This window comes from Enhydra lutris, unplaced genomic scaffold (assembly GCF_002288905.1).
Source record: "Enhydra lutris kenyoni isolate GAN:26980312 unplaced genomic scaffold, ASM228890v2 scaffoldscaffold26, whole genome shotgun sequence".
NCBI lineage: Eukaryota > Metazoa > Chordata > Mammalia > Carnivora > Mustelidae > Enhydra > Enhydra lutris.
In genome coordinates this window covers 9,814,354-9,831,587 of record NW_019154110.1, presented here as the reverse complement: position 1 = coordinate 9,831,587, position 17,234 = coordinate 9,814,354, and the positions used below count along the sequence as shown (strand labels likewise).

Below are 17,234 nucleotides of genomic sequence, written 5' to 3'. Positions count from 1 at the left end.
TGGGGTCCAGGGTCCAGTCCCCTCTTGCCTGGGTCTTAAAAAGTAGTATCAGTCTTGGAGCTTTGAAAGTTGAGATGTGCTCAGCAAGTGATGCTTGCTGTCTAGCACCAGGAGCAGCAGTTCTGGGAAGTCAACTTCCTGAGTGGTTTGTAGGCGTCAGGGCTGCTATGAATAACACTCCTTACTCAGCTGCAGATGGAACAACACTTTCCTCGCATGGAGAAGAGACAGAGCAAGAACAGCTTCAACATCGAGTGTCAGCCGCCCATGACCAGCAGCTACCATCCTGCTGACATCTAGATGTCAAGTTTCAATATGGCACCTACCCTCAAGGAGAAAATATAGTCATATGGAAACATGTTGGTTGATTACCTTGGACCCCTGCTCTCTGGCAAGCCAGAACAATCTGGCCTTAGCAAACCATCACCCACTCCAGATATGGATTTTCTTTCTGTGCCAGTAGCAAATTTGCCAGCACAATTGAGATAGGGAAACAAGGGACCCCATAAAGGAGTGCTTTTTTTGTTCCTCTTCCTGCTTCTGTTTTCACTAGGACCTACAACCCCACCCTATACACACCCTTACAGTTCAGATAATATAAGTCTTCCTCGAAAAGGTCAAGGAGTTAATGATTTCTTTGGAGTCTTCCAGCGTGCTAGGTAACATCTAAGGAGATACTGGGAGAGATCATCATGCGTGTTTCCCAACACTCCAGACACCTTGACACCAAGACCCCAGGCTCCAGGGCATAAGGAGCTAAGGACTTACGGAGGATGCCTGAGCACACCTCCTTGTTTTGACCAGTTCCCAAATGCCTGAGAGGACACATACACCAGACCACTAACTTCCATAAAAACCCCAGACATTAAGATGGATGAGACTCATTCATCTTTCTGAGTTTCCCAGACGCTCGGTCTGTATCTGCTCTCTCGGTGTCTTCAGCAAACTCTGTTCTTACTTCCTCTTGGTTTGCATTTGATTTCTTTCCTGTGCAAACCCAAGGACGCTCTTGCTGGTCCTGCGGGACCCCCTCTGGGTCCTCAGACCCACCTTCCTGCATCCCAAACATCCAAAGACTTACAGAATGTCTCATGAGATATACAACATTGCCTCCAGCCAAGGGATCCATTTTAGAGGCAGTAATGTGAGTCAGAAGGCATAGGAGACCCACTGGCAATAGCATATACATAATATTGCAGGAGCAGCCAGACCAGAAGAATGTGGGGTGTTAATAATTTTGCTAAGGGGACAACAAACTCAGGGTTGAGACTTTCCAGAATGCACTATATCCACTGAACCAAACGCCGATAGATGATTCTATGTCCCCAACACCTAAAACACATAGGAACCAAGAGACTGATGTAGGATTAGCCCTGTCTTCATGATTCCTGGTGATGGATGATGTATTTGTGGTTCCCGTCGCTATGACATTAGGCTCTGCTGGATTAGACTGGATTCAGCTTCGCAGGAATCCTGGAGGCAGTGGAGATGATTTAGCATGGGTACACAGGGTGGATTCCACCAAAACTGAAAGAACAAATACAACCACCTTAAAGGAGGCTTTGTGACAGATTCAACACAATCAAGCCACAAACCTAGCAGAGGAAGCATGGGTGGACCATACCCTGTACTACTTCACGTCCTTTTGTCCTGCTGCTTACCTCAGCCACTGGTCAGTTCTCACTTTTCCCAGTTTTACATAAGCTTCATGCAGGCATCATGTCTCAGCCTGCCTTTGAGAACTCTAGCTTCCTGACCGGGGGCTTCTCTGATCCTGAGCACCCAAAGTTTAATGGTACAAAACAACAACTATTTTGTTCCACTCACAAATTCTACGAGTCAGAAACTCAGACAAGGCAGAGCAGGGCTGGGTTGTCTCTGCTCCACGATGCCTGAGATCTCAGCTGGGAGGACACAAATAGCAAGGAGGGACTCAAATCTAGAACAGTGCTGTCCAATAGAGATATCGTGCAAATCATGTACATAATTTTAAATTTTTTAGTTGCCATGTTAAGAAAGCAAAAAGCAACAGATGAAATGAATTGAAAGAATATATTTTCTTTAACACAATACATCCAAAATATTTTCATGTTGACATCAATGTAAAAATCTATCCAGATATTTCACATAGTGGGGAGTGGGTTGGGGGGTTATGTAATTAGATCTTTAAAACCTGGTGTGAAGTTTCTACTTCCAGAACATCCCAATGTGGACTAGCCCCATTTGAAGTGCTCAGTAGCCACATGTGGCTAGTGCTTGCTAGATGGACCAGTGCAAATCTGGAGGCTTCCTCATGCCCATGTCTGGCACTTAGGCTGGAATGACCTGAGGGCTACCTACCCTCAAGGAGAAAAGACAGCCGTATGGAAACAAATTGGTTGATTATCTTGGACCTAGGCTGGGACAACCTGAGGGCTATGCTATTTAGGGACTGTTGGCCAGAATGTTGCCTGTCGTTTGGGCTTCCTCACAGCCCGGCAGCCTCAAGCTAGTCAGTCTTCTTATCTGGTGCCTCAAGACTCCAAGAGTGAACGTTCCAGTGACTAAGGTTGAAATCCATGATTTTCACAACCCAGACTCCGAGGTCACATGACATAGGCTATTGAGTGAACCAGCCACAAGCCCCTCTCCATTTCTATGGCAGAGAACATAGACTCCCCCACTGGGTGAGAGGAGTGTAAAAAAAAAATCTGTGGCCATATTTTAAAAGTGCCCCAGGGATAAAAGCCAAAGGTAAATGCTTCCGCTCTCTTCTCCTTGGCAAAATATTCTGAGATACATTCATAAGGCTCTTCAATAACTCCCAGCAGAGAGGTGCTGAGGAATAATGACGCTCTGGATACATTTTTACAAGGAGAGCAGACAGTATTTATTAATGGATTGGATCTGCGGTGTGAAACAAAGCAAAGCATCAAGGGTCAGGGGTCTGTGTGAGGAATCACATGCCTGGTTTACAGGCTATTCCTGAACTTGAAGGTGCTTAGCTCTTGAGGAAAACACTCTGACTCAGAGGGTGAAATTAACCTCCTAGAAGAAGGATCCTTCATGAAATAGTCTCTTTCTGAGCCTGTATCCATTGGGCAGTTGGGAAAGCATGAAGTCTCCTTTACCATCTACTTCCTGTTGCATTCCCAGCCTTGTTCCCTTTTTTCAGAAATAGCATGTTATCTACTGTATAGCCAAAGAACAGCACTCTGAGCCTCTGCCCTGTGACTTCCTGACCCTCCTCTCTTATAAATATGAGGGCAGAGCTGGGATCCCAGACAGTCAGAGAGCAGAGAGCCAGGAGTCCTCAGCTCTGCCTGCTACTGGGAAGATGAAGGTCTTCGTGGGTGCTCTCCCCTTCCTCATTCTTGCTACTGCCCTTGGATCCCAGGTCCAGGTCCCTCATGGTGAGTTCAGTGAACCTTTTCACTTCTGACAAGGTCCACGGGGAGAAGACACAGGACAACTTGTCCTCCTGAGATAGTTCTCTGTCCCAGACAGGGATAAGAAATTGGCACTTGCTTGAAAAGCAGCAGCGATTGGCTATAGACCTCTCTCTTTCTGCAGGCTTTGGTCCCTGGGGAAAACTGTACAAATGACTGGTCCCCCTTGGGGAAAGAACTCTCTCCCTTTTCATGACCAGAATTATTTGATGCCTTCTCTTAGCTGACATAGGACTGTTAAGTGCTAAATCAAAAGAACTATTAGTAAAACTGTAAATTTGCAGGAAGAAGCATAGAATTCTACAATGTTAGTGTAAAACTCTCATTTTGGAGAGGAAATGGAACAAGCCAGGAAAGTGCCTCATCCAAGCCCAGCTAACCGCTCTATTTATTTAACAAATACCTCGTACTTCCTATGTGCAGGCCGGCACTGTTCTGTCTTATGGACTTAATACATTAGACCCTCCTAACAGCCCTGTGGGGTAGACTATCAGCAACTTGTATAGTTTTGCATATTAGATTATTCTTATTTTACAAATGAGAAAAACTTAGACAACTTGCTCAAGATCATATAGATATTAAGTGGTGTAAATGAGGATGGGAGCTGGTTAGGAAGCTGCTATGGAAAGGCAAGGCCACTGAAGAATTTATTTTGCAAGCCCCACACACATCTTTGCAAGCATATCAAGTATACACATATGCCTCCTTAAATAGAATTCATGTGTAACTCTACAAGAAATGATCTAAAAGTTTAGTTGCATTTGCCTAATTAGCATAATACAGGTCCGTAATCCCTTTTCCAAAACTTCAGGGCTGGATGTGTTTTGGAATGCAGAAATATTCAGTTTTTATTTGTTTTAAGATTCTATTTATTTATTTGACAGAAAGGGATACATCGAGAGAGGGAACACAAGCAGGGGGAGTGGGAGTGGGGGAATGCAGCCTCCCCACTGAGCAAGGAGCCCAATGCGGGGCTTGATCCCGGGACCCCGGGATCATGACCTGAGCCAAAGGCAGACGCTTAATGACTGAGCCACCCAGGCACCCCTCAGTTTTTATAAAAGGTAACACAATATGATCCAGCAGGTCCACTCTGGATATACACCCAAAAGAACTGAAAGCAGGCACATGAAGAGATATGTGTAAACCCATGCTAATCATAGTATGACTCACAATAGCCAAAAGGCAAGAGCCACCCAAGTGTCCACCAACAAATGAGTAGATTTTTTTTTTAATGGGGCATATACACACAATATATTATTCAGCCTTAAAAAGGAAGGAAATTCTGACATGTGCTACAAAACGGATGAATATTGAAGACATTATGTTAGGTGAGATAAACCAGTAACCAAAGGACAAACACTGCGTCCTTCCATCCCTATGAGGCACTTAAAGTAGTTGAATTCAGGGACAGAAAGAAGAATGGTGATGGCCTGGGGGGTTGGGGGAGGGAAAAACAGGAGTTATTGCCCAACGGGTACAGAGTTTTCAGTTTTGAAAGATGAAAAACGTTCTGTGGATGGGTTGTGGTGATTGTTGCACAATATGTGAATGGGCTTTGTTCTACTGAACCACACGTTTTTAAACATGCTTACAGTTGTGTTTATTATGTCTATTTTACATTTTCAAGAAAATAAATGACATTTCTTAAAAGGTAACACATTCCTGGATATTACTTAACATTGATTACAGGGTCTGAGAAGTGTACTTCAATCAAACAAGGTAGTTTTTCTGCAGCAAACACAAATAATCATACTACTGGGATAAATTAATGATTGTGAAAAAAGCCACTCATCACTTTGGGTGACATTGTGCCACCAAATGGGTTAATGAAACATTCTTCTGTTTCCTGAGCCCTTGTGGATTTCAGAAACGTACAGAAAGTATTGTGGTATGTATCACGTTATGTACGCATTCAACTGATTGATTCATTTTGCTTTCTGTATTTCAAAGTCAATCAGATGGTGTCATGTCCCAAACAGTTTCAAGAGTTTCCTGAAACATCCCCGAGCCCTGAGAGAGAAAAGGGCCCTGGAGAGAGACCTAGAACCCAGACAGGTGTCCGGTGGTCCAGCATGAGACCAGCGGAGACACCGAGACAAGGCTGCCTCAGTGATTTCTCTCCCTCCTTATCGGTTTCTCCCAAATAGAACCCGTGGTGGTGAAACTCCGGCAAGAACCCTCAATAAGTAAGCACATTAATGGTATGTGTTCTATTATAGCGTATGTTTAAAAGCAGCAGCTGCACAGATCTGCTCAATGGCTTCCAAACACCTCATGTACAGGCTGGGGGTGAGGGGCAGGTGGGGAGGGTCCTGAAGGTGGTGAATATCCCACAGAGGACCGGAATAGGCCCTTAAAGGTAACCTCTGTTCCCCCCAGCTGTCTCTAGAGTTGGCTCTCCTGGGGGCAGAGGTGCTCACTGACACCCCCCTGCAGGCCTCAGATGCTCCCTCTTCTATCAGAAATGGTCTTGGGCCTGTATTGGCCCTGCCTGGGTGCCCTCAGACACATAGCTCAGCCCTGAGGAGAGTGAAGCAAGTGCAGACAGAGGAGGAGAACATCCCTCTGGAGTCCTGTGCCTTCTCACCCTCCCTGGCACTTTGGAGGAAAGCGGGGAAGGATCTAGTCTTTCTTAAAAAGAGACCCAGTCCTTAAATGTGTCTCTTTCCCCTTGCTGCAGGTTTACACCATCCTGCTGACTGCTGCTCCAGCTACATACAACAAATTCGATGTGCAAAAATGAAAGATTTTTTTAGAACAAGCAGTTCATGCTCCCGGCCAGGTGTCATGTAAGTGCCAAGCTCCCTAGCCATGTCTTGAGAGGAGAGGACCTGATGGAGGGTGTCTAGAACTAAAGTCCTACGCTCTGGATCCTGCCAGGTCCTGAGAGGCTTATGTCCTTAATAGGGTCCTGCAGGGCATCAGATAAGAGATGCTCCCAGGGAAGAGGGAAACTGGGGGGCAGATGGAGGGAGCAGAAGAAAGGCTGCCAGAGGAAAGGTCCATGGTCACTTAGGAAGTCTTGGAGGCTGAGGCAGGGTCTCAGAGAGGAGGTGTCCTGAGCCCCTGCAGCAGAGAAGGAAAAAAACAGGCTGGTCCAAGTGGGAGATCCCTGGGCCAGGGAGGGTGGGGGTCTCCATCCCCATTTGCTGAACGCTCCTTAGTCTGTAATCTTTCTCCACCTTCACCCCAGCTTCCTCACCAAGAAGGAGCGGCGTATCTGTGCTGACCCCCATGTCTTGGAAGTTCAGAACTGCATGAGGTCCCTGAAAAACCTAATGATACTGACAGGAGAAAGAGGAGACTTTCTTGAGAAGAAATGGTACTAGGGGCCAGCTACCCCACATCCACTTGTCTTGCCCCAACTCCCTCCTGGGATTTTCTTGGCCTGAATTATTTTTCAAAAAGCAACAACTACCATTCTTTCTGTTCTGGTTATAAAAGCTATGCATGAATAAAGAGTATCTGATATAACTTTCCTTGAGCTTTAGGAGGAAAAATAAACTATAGGAATTGCTGAAATTTGGATTCTATGGTTTTTTCCCAAATGATATGTCATAACAGAATTTTGTAAAACCTAAACACATTCAAACTCATTCAAACATAGATTGAACCTGTGTCAAAAATGTACTTAACCCATTCAAAAAGGGAACCATAAAACAGAGTCAAAGATTATCTGAGGAACAGAGATTTATATAGTTAATTGGGGATGGCATTCTGAAATGTTAAGTCAGAGAAAAAGAGATTAATATCCTATTGAAAAATAATATTGTAACTCTGGGGATTATCTTTTCTTTTTTCTTTTCTTCTCTTTTTTTTCTTTTAGAGGGGGGGAATGGGGCAGAGGGAGAGGGAGAGAATCTTAAGCACGTCTAGTGCAGAGACCAACACGGCGCTCAATCACATGACCTTGAAGTCATGACACTGAGATCATGACCTGAGCCGAAATCAAGAGTTAGATGTTTAATCAACTGAACCACCCAGGTGGCCCTGGGGATTCTCTTTTCTACTGGACAAAAATCATTTACATCTATGCTAGATAAAAAATTTGCAAGTTAACATAATTTCACAAAGTCAGGAGCCCATCAGTAGTAAATAGAACACCACTGGAGAGGACGTTCCCCCTACAGGAACCCTGGGGTGGGCTTTTTGGACAATCTTCCAGATGACATTGGAAGACCTGCCTGCAGTCATCCTTCTGCATTATTTCCACATTTTGGATATTTTCTCTCAATGGATATAACCTCCCCTCTTTAAAGTTAAGGGACATTAAGAAAAATGTTTAAAGTTGGACTGAACATGGGTGGTGAGATCGAGCCCTGCATCGGGCTCCACACTCAGCACGGAGTCTTCATGAGGGCCTCCCTCTCCCTCTGCCCCTCCCCCACTGAGTGCTTTCTTCCTCTAATAAATAAATAAACCTTTAAAAAAAAAGTTGGAGTGGATATCAATTTTACATTCATATCTATTCAAGCATGTACGTTTATATTCGTAATTAGTAAATCTTGGTCAACTGTCTCAAAATTCAGAAGAAAGCACTAAAATTCTAAACAACAAAAAAATTTTAAATTCAAAGCAAATTTAAAACCTATCTTGCTTCTTGGGTGCTTTGTCCTAAAGAGTTATAAGGAAAAAACTGATTACCAAATATCTGTCATAATAATAAACACTATTAGAAGAAGAAACCTGAGACAATGATGAAAGCTGGGAATTATTACAGCTCTAAACAGGTTAAATACACATCCACACTATGTCTCATCTTCCCCTCTACTAAAAATAGCTAATCTCTGGAGGTTTGACTACAGTGTAGAAAAGCTTCTTTGGGGGCACCTGGGTGGCTCAGTGGGTTAAAGCCTCTGCCTTTGGCTCAGGTCATGATCCCAGGGTCCTGGGATCAAGCCCCGCATCCGGGCTCTCTGCTCAGCAGGGAGCCTGCTTCCTCCTCTCTCTCTCTCTGCCTGCCTCTCTGCCTACTTGTGATCTCTGTCTGTCAAATAAATAAATAAAATCTTTAAAAAAAAAAAAAAAAGCTTCTTTCGTGCCATCATTTGGCAGGCGAGAATTCTACCACTGAACCACCAATGCTCGCGCCATCATTTGGGAGTAGGGGGTGGACAGCATGACTGGGGAGTAGGAGGTAGAGCACAGATGTACACAGTTTAGCCCAGCATTCCAGGGAGTTATTATGCAGGTTGTCCTAGGAAGAACCTCACTTAGAGATACCCTTTTAGGAGGTGCAGGTAAAAAAGGTAGGCAGGCTAGCTGGCAGACCTCTGCCTTGGTAAATTTCATTCCTTCGGGGATTCCTCTCTTTTTTTCTCAGCAGAAGTTCCCTGGTTGTGAATCCAGATTATGAGGATGGGGGCCCTAGCCCTGGTGGGTGACGAGGGAGGAGGGGTGGAACTGGTATGACTTCCACTGAGGTTGTCGGAGAGCTTCGTTTCTAGGGGGCGGAGGTGGTGGGATTTCTTTCTTGTCTTTGACCAGAAGTTGTCCTGGGCACTGCCCAGCTCTCTCCTGGATCCATTGTCCTCTGTGGAAGACTCAAGAGCAGACAGCCTTCTTTACCTGGAGAACTGTCCTTGTAGCTTTATTCTGGAGCAAACCCCACACCTGCCTGCCCTGAAGTGGGGACTAGCAAGGTTGTAGCTTCTTCTCCCAACACCACTGACTCTGATCTTTGTGGTACCCAGGGTGCTGCTGAGAAAATATTTTTTCAATGATCTCCTTTACCAATATGAGGAAAACAGGTTTTTCAGCCTCCTAATCTAGTCATCAAGCAGACCCATGTCCTTTATCCAGAACAGAAATTTCTCATCTTACAGTCAGCTGATGTCATCTTTTCTGATTTCCTCTGCTACTACAAATTTATTTTTGTTTTTGCATTTTTCCTGTCATTTCCATGGGATTTGGGGAGTTGAAAGAGGCAAACGGAGATGCTCAGGGCTCTGGCTTATAGTTTGAACCCACTTACGATCTCTCCTGTTGTTCTCGTCCACTTTACTGTATTCTGTTGAATTCAGCAGCTCTGAGTTAACACCAGCCCACTGAGAACTGAGTGACAGAAACCACAACTTTTGGCTTCTCCATAAAGATTTTGTCTTAGAGCCTCGATGAAAATCTCAAAACGTTGTTGGTTTGAAACTGTGCTAGACCCAAGGGGAAGGTGTGTGATTTCATTGGTTTCTCCTGCTGGCCAAGCTGTTAACTCAACAGAATGAAATGGAGAGCACAGACCACCAGAACCTTCTAGACAGCAGAAGACCAGGTGTCTCCTCGCCAAGGCTTTGGGTCATGACAAGAGCAGCTCAACAGAAATGGGGGGTGGACACTGAGACCTTCCTTTCTGACCAAGCATCTGTTCACTCATAGAAGGTCTTTGAGGTCTTGGAGTGGACAATGGCTTGTTACATCTAGGTCAATTACATAATACATTACTCTATTTTCACAGTTCCTCAAAAACCGCACGCTCATTTTTGCTTCCTTGCTCTCTGCAGTGCCTCTGCCACAAATGCCCCTCCTTTCAACTCTTCCTGGCAAAACTCAATCCAGCCTGCAAGATTTGACTTAGATGTCCCTGTAAAACCTTCCCTCGCTTCCCCAGCCAGGGCACCCACCTCCCTTTCTCTGGAACCCTGAAACAGACATTTACTATCTTTATTCAAACAACAACTGAGGGGTGACTTTATATTGCATGTTGTGGTAGTCAAGATACAGAGAAGATTGAAAATAAGCATAAAATATGACCTCTGTGTGCAAGAATCATATACATAATTCCAAGTTATTATGCAATGCTGGATTAAAGTAATGAGGTTGTTTATATGAGGGGCAACCAGCTGGGGCCTTACACCTCCCAGGCCCCATGCAGGCCACCCAAAGGTTGAAGCTGACCCTTTGAACAGTGCAGGGTTTGGGGCACTGACCTCCATGCAGCTGAAAATCCAAGTATAACTGTCTAAAAACCTCACTAATAACACAGTCGACTCATACATATTTCATATGTTATATGTATTATATACTATATTCTTATAATAAAGTAAACTAGGGAAAAGAAAACATTATTAAGAAAACCATCAGGCAGGGACACCTGGGTGGTTCAATTGGTTCGGCATCTGCCTTTGGCTTGGGTCATGATCCTGGGGTCCTAGGATGGAGTCCCTCATCGGGCTCCCTGCTCAACGAGGAGCCTGCTTCTCCCTCTGTCTGCCACTCCCCCAGCTTATGCTCTCTCTTTCTCTGACAAATAAATAAAATCTTTTTTAAAAAGAAAAGAAAAAAATCATCAGGCATAGAAAATACATATACAGTATTTATATATTTTTTAAAAATCCACATGTAAGTAGACTGGCAAAGTTCAAGTCCATGCTGTTCAAGGGTGAACTCTATATTGAAGCACAGCAATTAGGAAGTGTACTACAGATCTGAAACTTTAGTATGCATAAGAATCACCTGAGGGCACTCTTCCAAGCTTGGTCCCGGGTGGGCATGGTCCGTGAGTAAGGAAATCAGCAAGAACTTAACCACCAGAGAAATGTGAAGTAATACCAGGAAATCAGCAAGTGGAAAAGAAAAGAAGATATCTTAACCACCTCTCAGAGAAAGCAGAGGGACTCTGAGATAATACAAAAAAAGCAGAAGGTAGCTAATGAGAAGTCTATGCAGACAAGAGAAAAATGATGACTATTTGGAAAAATCTGGGTGCTACGGCCAACTAGGTATATCATAAGTTCAATGGTCAAAATTTTGTGCAGTGAACAGTCATATGTTATATCCTTATAAAACTAGTTTAAACTTTACCTTTCAACCTGACTTAGTGTAATGTTTCAGAAACATTTTTCAAAGAATAAAACACTAACCATGCATGTAGGGGGAAAAAAAAAAAAGAATTACCTGGAAGGCTTGTTTAAAATATAGATTGCTGGATCCTATCCCCAGAAATTCTAATTCAGTAGGACTGAGTGGAGCCCCCCAAAATCTGAATATCTAACAAGTTCCCAGGTATTGTTGGTGCTACAGGGTGGAATGAAAATTTGAAGAAAAACTCTCACTTTTGACTTTTCATATCAGCATTGTTTACAACTTTTATAAAAAGCCCATGTTTCTTTAGTAACCAAAAAATAATTTCAAAGAATTGAAAAAATAAATCTTTGTGGTCTTCTTAAGAATAAACAACAAAATGAGCCAGTTCTTGACTTGCGCTGATATTTGATGTTTTTATGATGAAGCTTATCAGAGCTGTTTAATTATAAAATAAATATGCAGTTGAAGAAATTTTAAACATGGCTAAATAAGTCTGACAACCAATTTTCAGTCTTTATTTATTTATTTGACACAGAGAGAGATCACAAGTAGGCAGAGAGGCAGGCAGAGAGAGAGAGAGAGGGAGAAGCAGGCTCCCCGCTGAGCAGAGAGCCCCATGCGGGGCACGATCCCAAGACCCTGGGATCATGACCTGAGCTGAAGGCAGAGGCTTTAACCCACTGAACCCCCCCAATTTTCAGTTTTCAAAAGCAAAAATCTTGGGGGGCCCCTGTCTGGCTCAGTTGGTAGAGTGAGCAGCTTTTGATCTTGGGGTTGTGAGTTTAAGTCTCATGTCAGGTAGAAATTACTTTAAAATTTTTCTTAATCTTTTTTAAAAACTTTTTTTAAGTAAAAATCTTGGGAGTTGTGCAAAATATCTAGAAAAATTGTCTAAAACTTCTCTTTAAAAAAAAAAAACAGGGACACCTGGGTGGCTCAGTTGGCTAAACAGCCAACTCTTGATTTCCACTCGAGTCATGATCTTAGGGTCCTGGGGTCAAGCCTGCCTTGGGCTCTGTGCTTGGCATGGAATCTACTTGAGGTTCTTTCTCTCCTTCTCCCTCTGCCCTTCCCCACCATGCCCCCCCGCTCTTTCAAATAAATAAATTTTTAAAAAATAAAACAAGGGATGCCTGCGTGGCTCAGTCATTTAAAGCCTCTGCCTTTGGCTCAGGTCATGATTCCAGGGTCCTGGGATCGAGCCCAGCATCGGGCTCTCTGCTCAGCAGAGAGCCTGCTTTCCCCTCTCTCTGCCTGCCTCTCTGCCTACTTGTGATCTCTGATTAAAAAAAAAAAATCTTTTTAAAAATAAATAAAAATAAAAAATGAAACAAAAACTTCGAAGAGCTGTGCAGAAATCAAGGCATAAAACAACAAATGTAAACACCTATATTTTTACTCTTTTGCTTCTAGAGCCACAGTGAAGATTTTAAAATATATAGCTTATTCCCTTCTCTCCCTTTTTTCTCCCCTTCATGTATTCACTCTCTTGGTGTGAACCAGGGGGCTCACCTGAGCACTCAGCTAGGACTGGGGCAGAGGGCATGATCCCCATGGTTGAGGCCAGTGTGACTGGGACTGAAGATACATCCAGTATGGCCAGAGGATTTGGTATATGCAGAGGACAATGCAAAGAGGTAGACATATTGAGGTTAATGGGAGCCAGATTTCTCACTGTTAAAGCAAAGAGGGAAACACACAGAAAGGGAAGATTAAAACCAACCTTGTGGTCTTCACTTGGAATTAAATGTATTGGTATAAACTTTTGGTTTTTCTTATAGCTAGACTAATGATATAGAAATTGCTATAAATGTGTGAGATTGATATAATATAATAGAATAATATATTAGCATATAATAGAATAATATAATACATATTATATGTAATATATATAGAATAATATAATAGAAATAGATATAAATTTATATACACATTTACACATATATGCTTCAATATATTTCTTGGTTTCCTGTCCACTAAGAGCTCAGACCTAAGAGCTATGCCCTTCCCATAAGCAATGAGCCCCTAGGGACCCAGATTTCTCAAAACCATCCTTTACTAATGGGAGCCAGGACTCACTGGAGATATGGTTGATTCCCAGAGGTGGGGCAAAGCATAAGATGAGCCTTGGGTCATGGTTTTCTGCCAAAAAGTTTTAAAAAATAGAAAAGGATAAGTCAGAAATCTTAAAATCTTCTAGAGAATGGGGTGGTAGTGCTGGGAGCCTCACAGGCAGGAGGCCATTACTCACAGTGTGAGTGCCCACCACACCTTAACAGCAGCAGTAGTGGGAGATCCCCCATCATCACAACCCCTGCACTGAGGCAGCCACCCTCGCTCTCTCTGCTCTGAGAGACAAAGAGCAGAGACAACAATTTGACAAAGACAACAATGGCATCATCCCAACAAAGGAACTTGGAACTGTCATGAGGTGTCTGGGTCAGAACCCAACAGAAGTCCAATGGCAAGATCTGATCAATGAGGTGGGTGCTGATGGTAATGGCACCATTGACTAACCAGAATTTTTTACTATGTTGGCTAGAAAAATAAAAGATACAGACAGTGAAGAAGAAATTCATGAGACACTCCCAGTCTTTGACAAGTATGGCACTGGTTACATCAGTATAGCAAAACTACCTCATGTCACAAGAAACTTGGCAGAAGAAGTCAATGAAATGATCAGAGAACCAGATATTGATGGAGATGGACAAGTCGACTATGAAGAATTCATATAGAGGATGACTGCAAAATGAAGACCTACTTTCAACTCCTTTTTCCCCCTCTGGAAGAATCCAATTGAATATTTTACTTATCTCTTGCAAAAAAAAAAAAAATCACTTACTCATTCTGTTTCTCTACAGCAAAACTGAATGTCAAAGCTACCTTAGGTCCACACACACAAAATCTGCACGTATCGGTTGGTTGTCTTATCCTTTAAAGATCAAGCTGTCATCAGTTTTACAATATAAATACTTGTACTACCTTAATGATCAAGAAGCATTTAGTGGATTCCTTGCAGTTCTGTTTGCTCATGATTAATACACTGTCTGAGATGACCAATTTTTCTTGCATGTTGCCTGATAATTGAGCACCATCAGGCATTTGTGTTAAAAATGATAAGGGCGCCTGGGTGGCTCAGTGTGTTAAGCCTCTGTCTCCCACTCAGGTCATGATCTCAGGGTCCTGGGATCCAGTCAGGGTCTCTGCTCAGCAGGGAGCTTGCTTCCCCCACCCCTCTGCCTGCCTACTTGTGGTCTCTCTCTGTCAAATAAATAAATAAAATCTTTTTTTTTAAATGATCAATGAAAAAAAATTGAAAACCTATTCAAATGGATTCTAGTTCAACTTGTTAGTATAAATTGTCAGGGCTGGTTTACTGAAAACAAACATTTAAAATTGGTTTACCTCAAAATGTTGTGCAGAAAAATGGGGGAAGGATTAACTGTCTAGACATAGCCCCACTTAGCAGAATGGTCCTCTTGTACTTCCATGTGTCCTGACCTATGGTGATGATGGCACTCATCCTGGTGGCATGCTGCATGTGTTGGCTTAGCATTGTCCTTGTTGTACTAGAGAAAAATAGGTGTCAGGATGTCACCATTCGCACAAAGTTTTAAAAAGGAAGGGACCATCTTCGGACTCTGTTTTTAAAACCCTTCTGAACCATGACTTGGAGACAGCAGCATAGGCTGTGGTTGTGGACTCTACACAACCATCAACATTGCTGTGCAAGAAATTACAATTTATGTCTATTCCAAGTTGTAAACGCTAGCCTTTTTTTCCAATACAAAGACCATTAACTTAAAAAAAAAATCTAGAGAGGAAAAACCTGGAAAACAAACAAACACACACAAACAGAAGTTCCTTCCCCCTTGCAAAAAAATTCTCATACTCTCAAGGTAGAATTCTATACCCAGCAAAAATATCCATCAAGTATGAGGGATGAGTAATGACTTCTTCAGACAAGCAGGAACTCCAAAAATATATGTCCTACACACTCTTTCTGTACTCTTTTTTTTTTAATCAATGTATGTGTTGCTTTGGAAAACATTTCTAATATTTTTAAAATAAGTTCCACATACTTAACCAGTGGGCAATAGAACATTTAAGGTCTCCATGTTGCTAGCAAATTCTATTCATCCCACTGTATTGCAATTTTCATTTGCTCTTTTGAGTCCCTCCTTAAGCTAGGAGTCCTCTGAGGTCAGGGTCATCTTCGTTCCCACCCTCTGAGCATAGCCCGGTACCTGGCATTTGATATTGTGGCAAAGAAGTGATGTAGTCATTAAACCCATTCCTTGTCCTCCTGAGCACACAGATGATCAATATTTTCCATATTTTCATCATTAAGTTGGAGCCAGGTGACTTCATTCTGGCCATGGAGTGTAAGTGAAACTTGTTTATGTCATTTCTAGGACTGGTACATGAAAATCTCCCAGCTCTCTTCTGCCTCTCCCCTTTGTAGCAAATTGGGAGGTCTTGTGTTAAAACTGGGGGAAACCACAGATAGAAGCCTTAGCCCCTGAACAGGTGCATGAACAGCCCTTCCCAACACACACACCGTCATCCCACTGCTCACAAACATTGGACTGCGAGTTGAGCAAGAAATAAGCCTTCATTTAATTAATCCCCTAGATTTAGGGGTTATTATAGCAATTAGCATATACAGACTAAGGTAGATAGGAACTTAATAATTTCTTAGAAAATAAAGGGATTTCCTGTAAGTTTCCTAGCAACAACTTGGCTGGGAGGCTAAGTCTCCAGGAAAACACAGTAAACACTGTTTCCTTCCAACTCATGTACTCCCCAAAAACAACTTATTTCCTTAGATTGTTCCTAATGGTGATTGTTATTTGATCTGGAGAGTTTAGAGAGCATTGTTATCGAGGATAACAAATACAGAACATGTATGGCTATCTTGGCACCCCAGCATGTTTTCTGTGGGATGTACATCCTTCAACCAGCTCAATTTATTTATTCATGATTCTTCTAAAACACTTGTTTATAAATCACCTGCTATATGCTAGGCCCTGTGTGAATGGGCAAAGATAAAGAACAGGGGCTCCCTGCCCTGATGAGTCCAGTCAAGAAAAGAGGATGTGAACAGCCTTCTAATCAGAGCAGCAAGCAAAACAGGCCAAGGGCCCCCAACAAGAAGAGCACGGTAAAGGCCACTGGACTGAGGTGGATCTCTTCTGCATCCCAGTTATCCTGTAAAAATGAGCAAGTCCCTGGCCCTTCCTGGCCCCAATGCTCCTCCATAAATAGCCAGTTTAGACTAATCTAAGGATGGCAATACACAGCCTATGAGCTGCACCCTAATGGGAACCACATGTTAGTCACAGCACTCCCTTTCAGGCATGTGGATATAGCCTCAGAATGGTGTCCAACACAGAACTCTGGTCCACTCCTAATCAATGAAGCCTACTAGCCATCCCTGAACAAGGATTTTTTTAGGTACCCATCAAGCTTCTCTGTAACAAAAGTCAGAAACCAGGAGAAGGTCCCAAAGGGATCCACCTGAGCTCAGAAAGGGCTCAGACTAAAGGCTTTGCAGAAAAGCCACACTAGCCAAGACACTTTCAGTGACAGCTTAGTGGGGATGGGAGAGTCCCACGTTTCTCCAGGGCATAGCAGTTAAGAACACAGACTTGGGAACTAGCCTGCCCAGGTTTGAACCCTGATTCCTCTTATCAACTGTCAAAGCTTGGGCAAGTTATTTATGCTTTCTGTGCCTCAGTTTAGTCAACTGTTGATTTAAAGATTAAATGGGCTAATATTCATAAAACATTTGGGACAGTGGCTAGTGCATATAGCTGTTATGTAATGTTTGTTAATTATCTATGGAGCATCGTGGCACTTCTTCACCCCAGGGTATGGTGAGAGGGCGGTGAGAAGTCTGGGAGCTGGAGGTTCTGCTTAAGTGATTAAGTGAGGGGTTCCTAGCCCAGATTAGTAAGACCAGACTTGGGGGGTTCCAGGCCTCATCCTGGTATCCCAAAT

General features: G+C 43.1%; 1 protein-coding gene and 2 pseudogenes across 2 annotated transcripts; all 3 read left to right on the top strand.

Moving 5' to 3' along the window:
- The first annotated feature begins 3,268 nt into the window (after positions 1–3,268).
- On the top strand, positions 3,269–7,213 carry LOC111151583 (C-C motif chemokine ligand 15). 2 transcript variants are annotated; one of them, XM_022509659.1, is made up of 4 exons: positions 3,269–3,392; positions 5,579–5,617; positions 6,112–6,220; positions 6,625–7,213. In XM_022509659.1, exons 1-4 carry the CDS (start codon positions 3,317–3,319, stop codon positions 6,758–6,760), a joined length of 360 nt encoding a protein of 119 aa, XP_022365367.1. In that variant the 5' UTR covers positions 3,269–3,316; the 3' UTR covers positions 6,761–7,213. The 2 variants fall into 2 exon arrangements, with proteins under 2 accessions (XP_022365367.1, XP_022365365.1); XM_022509657.1 differs by having other exon boundaries at positions 5,579–5,632.
- Positions 7,214–10,916: 3,703 nt separating this feature from the next.
- Positions 10,917–11,108, top strand: LOC111151825 (annotated as a pseudogene).
- A 2,504-nt stretch (positions 11,109–13,612) lies between these two features.
- LOC111151725 lies at positions 13,613–13,984 on the top strand (annotated as a pseudogene).
- The last annotated feature ends 3,250 nt before the right edge of the window (positions 13,985–17,234 follow it).